Raw genomic sequence first — 7307 nt, forward strand, 5'->3', positions numbered from 1 at the left:
AGAGACAAGACTGGCCAATCAGAGGTGACACTATAGGAAACATGATCACATGTTCACATCCACCTACAGTGTCAATTTGTTTCTTGAATAAAATCAAATGGGGAGAGAGATATGAAGAACATAACAGCATCTCATCTTGGCATTACAATAGAAATCACTGGGGGAAAAAAAACTCCATAGACAGTAACAATTGTGCTCAACATTAATGGACTTGACATAGTCAAGCAGGGATGATCATTTGCTAGTTACCTGTCAAATACTTAAAATGAACCCTATTGTTATGATTTTCAGTAGTTTATCCACATGTGAGGATACAATTGACTCTCTTCCTAAGCTAAAATCCAGTTAACTAAGACTGTAATCTGTGCCATTGTGAAGTCAAAGGCAATCTTACATACAAGTAATTAAGTGCATTCTTTTCAACTTTCTAAATATTTATTATCTGGCATATTCAGGACATTGTTTTCTGGAAAGATTTGTTGCTGTCTTTTTTGTTATGTTTTTCTAAAGTAATTTTTGATGCTTTTGTGCATCCCAAAGACAATTATTCACTTCCATTGTACTCTGGGTGTTGGCAGAAGTAAAGTGAAATCAAAACTATTTAATCAATAGATACTGTCATAATTTGTCGTAATCCCTTGCTCTCTGGCATCAGTAAAAAATCCCTCTCCCATCTCCAGCTCATCCAAAACTCTACTGCCAAGATTTTGACTCAGAAGAAATATGATCACATCACATCGACCCTGGCTTCCTTACACTGGCTACCTGTTGCTTTTAGAATTGATTTTAAGATATTGTTGATTACATGCAAAGCCCTGAGAGTTCAAACACACTTACATCCTGCCGAAAACCACAAAGCTCATTGCAATAAAAGAGACAGAAAGCAAAAAGCAAGGGGGTAAGGGCCAACTGGTCTCAGAGTAACTTGGATGTCGACAGGCCAAACTGTAACCACTTCAGTAGTATAGTGAGATGATTTCAAAAATGTCAACTGTCTGAACTACATTGCCATTGGAAGGTGCTATCACAGCTCATCAGTCACATGATCAAATTTGGACATTGAATACAAATGCTTGAAAGTAAATTGAAAACCTTCTGTGCGTTGATACTGATGATGACCATCACACACAGCTGTCAGAAATATTATCCAAAATGGGAAAGAAATGTGAACAACTACAACACTTGTAGTTGACAGACTTTCAATAGGCTTTGGCTGTAGCTCAGTTGGCAGAGCGGGTTTGCCGTTAATGCTAAATTGATGGTAGCTGGTGGCAGACACTGCTTGAGACATTGAAATCCATATAGCTCCCAATGTATGTGTATGCAAAAATCTAAGTCATGTTGGACAAAAGCGTCTGCCAAATGACTGTAATATACTGTACTGGTGTCTACATGTGGCAGAGGTATGTGGAAAGTATGCATTAGCTAGTCAAAAAAACAATGGCATGAGAATTTAATGTAAATTCTGATTGGCTCCATGATTTTGTCAGCTGAAAAAGAGTCTGAATATAATATAGTTGGTCAAGAAAAAACACTGTTGCTCCCATAAGTCATATTGCTATGGGCCAAGGTCTCAGTGATAATGCAGCAGTGAAAAGGGAGAAAATAGAGTGAAAAGTGAAAGCAACTCCCGGCTCCAAACAGAGATCACAATGATGAGGAAAAGAAACAGATGGAAAAATAAAAACACATAACCCCTGTTGAGAAAGGTTTATGTAAATGTCTGGTGGTCTCCCAGTCCAGTTAAACTTTTGTTATGTTTTAAACATCTGTTGAAGTGTAAGTGGGTGTCAAACTGGCATGAAGTGAAATGTAAACGGTCAATGACATGTCTGTCTGTTGTTCGTTTAGGCGATCCACCACACTGGTCCAGATTGAAATAACTTGATAACTATTGGATGGATTGCCACGAACTTTTCTACATGCATTCATGTTCCCCAGAGGATGAACTCTACTACTTTGATAATCCTCTGACTGTTCCTCTTTTGCCACCATGAGGTTGACATTTGTGGTTCTGACTATTAGATGGATTGCCCTAAAATTTGCTACAGATATAAAAGGTTACTTTAGGATGAATTCTATTGACTTGGTGATCCCCTGACCTTTCCTATAGCACCATCAGCAGGTCAAAGTTTCCACTTATCCTGTGAAATATCTCAACATCTAGATATTTTTACTGACTTTGGTAATCCAACAATCCCCCAACTTTCCCTCTGTTGCCACCATTAGGTTGATATTTCAGTTTTAATTTAAATATCTCCACTATTTGATGGATTGACATTTTGTACAGTCAGTCATGGTGATGATGAGTATAAACTGTTAAAACTTGTATCCCCTGACCTTTCATCTAGCACCATTCAGGTCAAAATGTTAATTTGTCCAATGCTTTGGTTTATGACCAAATAACTGCACAACTAATGACATTCCCATAAGACTCAGCTGTACTTTGTGTTTTCTAAACTAAGATGGTAAACAGTGCATGGTGATGTTTAGTAAGCACAGCTGTTGGATGAATCTTTTCAAATTAGCCTATTTTGGCGAAAATCCTGTACTGTTTACCATGGACAGTCTAAGTCTTGTCCACCCAAGAGTGAGGGCCAGGAATGGCTTTAGTATAGACACTCCACACTCTGGGAAGTTGACAGAAACCTTCTATTGGTGTTGGCTGTTGCTCAGCTGGAAAAGCAGGTTTGCCATTAATCCCAAATTTGGTGGTAGTTGGTGGCAGACACAGTTTAAGCCAATGTATGTGTACACAGAAATCTAAAATGTACTGATGTCTACATGGGGACAAGGCATGATGAAAGTTAATATGTAGTGGCCAGTCAAAAATACAATGCCATGAGAATTTAAGATGAATCCTGGTTAGCTCCATAATGAGTTTCGTCAGCTGAAAAAGTAAATAATGAATAATGAATATAATGAATAATAAACATTTAGTAAACATCAAATGTTCACTGCCACATATAGTGTCAAGTTTTGTTTTTTAGAAATGGTTCACATGGTGAGAGATATGTGAAGAACACAGCAGCTCCCCATCTTGGCATTAGATTAATATCAGTTTAAAAAAAAAAGATCTTCATATCCAAAATAAACAAGTAACACGACACAGTGGACTTTTTTGAATGTGTTTGTATCATCAGTCATTCAGTTTCATTTACCTCCATTGTACTGGACTTGCAGCAGAAGTCAAGTGAAATCAGTTATATCTACATGAATAACTAGAACTAGGCATAAAGTTGGACATGCTTTTAACTTTTAAATAGCAGGATTTTCATCTCACAGAGTCACTGTAATCATATAAATGTGACCTGACAAGGACCCTGCTGTTTGAGTGTTTAATTGGTCTTTGGCTGAAAGGATATCCTTGTGAGAGTGCAAACACCCTTACATCCTGCTGAAAACCACAAATGCACTGCAGTGAAAGAGATCCAATGCAAAAAGTACAAGGGTTAAAAGGTTAACATGTCTGAGAGTAATGAACGCTTCATTTATTTTCTGCATATGTTCATAGCAAAAATGGTGGCAAAACAATTTAGCATGCATGACTATTGTATCTCATAAAGGCTTTGCTCCTGTTACACCTGGTCTACACCAGCAGGTCTAAAGCAGCACGTCTGCAGCAGCTGCAGTCCACCGTCAGTATCAGCCTTATGCATGTAAAGTGCCGTTACATGTAGACAGCTGTATTGATTAAAGGTGCCTTGTAGAGTTTCTTGTAAACAAAGTTCTATTTACATTCAGTGTTACTCACCAAAATGCATTGCGTGTGTCCTTGAGGTCTAACAAACATGAGTGCATTTGTTTCCTCATAAAACATCTGCAAATATTGAATATTTAAATTTGTGCAGTGTTTACATCCATGGTCGCTAGCTTGCAGTCTTCTTCGTGCTTGCCTATGTTGGTGTAATTCTATGGGTTTTTTTTAGCGTTACCACCGCCAGCTCTCAGTCAGCAGAGTAGCATAATGCCAGGCTCAAGAATGTGTATTGCGTCACCCGCATGCTCGTGTGTTCATGTGCATTCTCATTTGCATGCACGATACAAACACAACGGGGACCCACTTGTAAAAACATTGCTCCATAGAGCTACTACTGGTTAAAAACTCCACAGGTTACCTTTAAATGTAAGTGTCAAATTCAAGTCAGACGACAGACAACTGAAAAACACTCATCCAGTGCAGGGTTTTAGACTGTGCCCTTCTACGCTCTATAAAGCAATGCCTGACTACATCCCCTACTCTGCAACATGATCATTCCAATAACACATCCCACTAAGAACTCATCAATTTTCACTGTTAGCACAAGAAAGCCAACACCATTTTCAGCTACTACCATCGGAAAGAGAATTCTGGTTTGAAGATGTGGGTATTGTCAATGATTTGGTTTGCTCCTGTCGTGGTAAAGGCATAGTTGAAGGCATTAGAGTTCAGACTTATACTGTGAAGATGCAGATGTAAAATGTCACAGGTATCCTTTCTAGGTGTTCCAATCAAGGACAAAGTCATTGATGCAGACAGGGGCCAACTGCGACATTTAACAGTAACATAGTAACTTTCATACATATTTGATCTTTAATGACATAAAATGCATATACAAAAGTACATACAGAGGTGAGTTAAAACCACTATGAGCAAAACAAAAAAGTCCATGACATACTTGATCCTCAAAGTTCATGCGTCACTTGTGTAGCATCAATGAATCTGACCTTATCTACTGGTTTGATTAGAAAGACATTTTTATGTAATAAAAATAAGATTTTGGATGGATGGTTTCTTAGTAAGACAACAAGGTAAGAATAGGGAGGCATCCTGCTTGAAACCACAGACAAACAACGACAAGAGAAGAGGGCCCTAAATGTGCACATTACTTAACCTTACTGAAGCGTAGAGATATCGTATCCTTTGACTGCAGACCACAAATAAGATATAAAAAGATATTTATCTCAAGATGTACATCTAAATCTACATTATCCTTTAAAGGAATAGTAAAAAAAAAATGCAGTTTTACTTCAAAAGTGAAAATGAAACATGTCTACTTCTTGACACTGGAGTACACGCATTCATTCTCAGGGTTTTTCCTCTGTCTTCTTGATCTGTTGGGAAGGTTAATACTTAAAGCAGCATAATGGAGGTTGTCGGCTTCTCTGGAACCCTGTTAACAAAATATATATAAATATTTCATAATATGGACCCTGAAAAAAATTAAAACAATGTCCAAAAAACAAAAACAATAATAAATAAATAATAATAATAATAAATAATAATTAATAATAAATGCAATAAAAATGTGTTTGAATGGAAATTCACCAGGTAATTTGAAGAGAAAAATCTTACCTCAACGTTTGTTGTGGAGGTAGCTGAAAATCTTGCGTGAAACTCTGGTTGTTAAAATTAAGAAAAAAGCTGTTATATTCAAAAGCCATGTTCAATGGACACAGGCAGATTTAAACAGTGTTAGTTAGTGTACCTGTAGATTGTAAAATATTTCTCTTGTTCATCTTGTGGGCCAGTAAAACCAACAGGATGGCGGTGAATGCCAAAGCTCCACTTAAGAAATACACCACGACAAAACAGTCCACCTCATCTGCAGAGAGACAGACATCAGAAACAGAGCTTTCAGCTTTTTTTCTATATGTTCATGTTAAGTTTGATTAAGGAGTAAACATGTATTTATCAGATGAGACAACCCTTGCTAGAAAGTTACTTACGCTTGTTACTTAAGTCCAGCTTGGTCCCGTTTCCAAACAGTATGTGTCCACATGAAGCAACAGCACAGTAGTAGGTCCCAGCATGAGAAAGATTCAGGCTCGTCAGTGGCAAGTTGTAGAAACAGGTGTGTGTTTGTGTGTTGGGTTTCCTCTCACACTGATCATTCCTGCCTCCATGGGTGTACATGAGTCCTGGATGAGATTCTTCAGAGTTTCTGAACCAGTAAACGCTGTGTTCTCCATCACAGGTCCCAGTGTGTACTGTACAGTTCAGAGTCACAGAGCCTCCTGGCTGGATGGTCTCAGATGCTGACTGATGGACCGAAGCTTGGATGTTCAAACCTGAACCCTTTACATTGACAGTAATGACCTCCGCAAATTCAAATGTGTGTGATTCACTACTCACACAGTAGTAAGTAGCTGAGTCTGAAATACGTAAATCCGAGATCCTCAAGTGATTCTTACCATTTCCACTATCCAATGTGAAGCGTATATTCTTCTGGAATTCATGATAAAAAGTGCCTTTCTCATCAAACACATAGAAGGTAGAGACGATTCTTGGTTTCTGTCCCAGAGTTTGTTTGTACCAGTAAAGCCTTTTTGAAATTTCACCTTCATAAAAACATTGTAAAGTCAACTTGTCTCCTGCTTTAACTGATAAAAAACCACTCGCTTGACGCTGAGACGAAGACAATTGCAGTTCAGTCATCTGAGCTGAAGTGAAATGAGAGACAAAGCTAATACACAGTTACGTTTATGTGATAGAATTCAGCGTAATCAGTACTTTAGAAATATTCAAAACATTTGAGGAGTGACCTTTCATTATATTAAAAAATAAAAACTGGAGTCATAAAAACACAACTCACCTATTTTCCCCAAGAACAAACATGTCAGGTAGAAAACAAACTTTGGAGATGTCATCGTGTTAACGTTGCTCTGCTGAATGAAAGAATATTAATAGCTTCTCCACTCTTCACAGACAAGACTGTGTTTGATTGGCCAACCTGGTAACACTGCATAACATATAGGAAACATGTTCACATGCTCACTGCAACACGGTGTTTGAGCAGACTCACATGGTGAGAATTACATGAAAACATTATCCTGGCCTTCCTGGAAAAATAAATGATCTGTATATCAAATATAAACACTAGTATGAATGCACAATAGGAGTATATCCATGCTCAACATTCAGCAATGGACTAGTTGCCATTATGCCAAACAGATATCAAATACATGATTTTGAGCAGATGATCCATAGTAATACCATATAATGATATAAACTAATATTATTTCAAGCTGTAGTCTTGATAATTAAATACTTTATTTAACTATCTAACTTTGCATTACCCTGAGTGAACAGGACACATGTTTCTGGTGCTTTAAGTGCCATAATCAAAAGTCAATTCACCTCCAATGTAAAAGACTGGCAAAGCCTGTCAAACAAAAGCAATATTTAGGGTAAAGTTGGACATACTTTTGACTTTTAAATTATGTGCTTTTTGGCTAACAAATAATCTTCTTTTTACTGACTTGTTTTAATGGAATGTTAAAATGCTTACCTTTTTAAAAAAAATGTTAAAGTATTCTGTCCCTTA

At 37.4% G+C, this 7307-nt stretch overlaps 1 protein-coding gene across 1 annotated transcript; it reads right to left on the reverse strand.

The window, feature by feature from the left end:
- Positions 1-4617: 4617 nt before the first annotated feature.
- On the reverse strand, positions 4618-6867 carry LOC122869843. Its single transcript, XM_044183187.1, has 5 exons — positions 6576-6867; positions 5710-6423; positions 5469-5585; positions 5336-5379; positions 4618-5153 (listed from the first exon to the last, which is right to left on the reverse strand). Exons 1-5 carry the CDS (start codon positions 6628-6630, stop codon positions 5034-5036), a joined length of 1050 nt encoding a protein of 349 aa, XP_044039122.1. The 5' UTR covers positions 6631-6867; the 3' UTR covers positions 4618-5033.
- Positions 6868-7307: the final 440 nt, after the last annotated feature.

The sequence above is a fragment of the Siniperca chuatsi genome, linkage group LG22, assembly GCF_020085105.1.
Source record: "Siniperca chuatsi isolate FFG_IHB_CAS linkage group LG22, ASM2008510v1, whole genome shotgun sequence".
Classification (NCBI taxonomy): Eukaryota; Metazoa; Chordata; class Actinopteri; order Centrarchiformes; family Sinipercidae; genus Siniperca; species Siniperca chuatsi.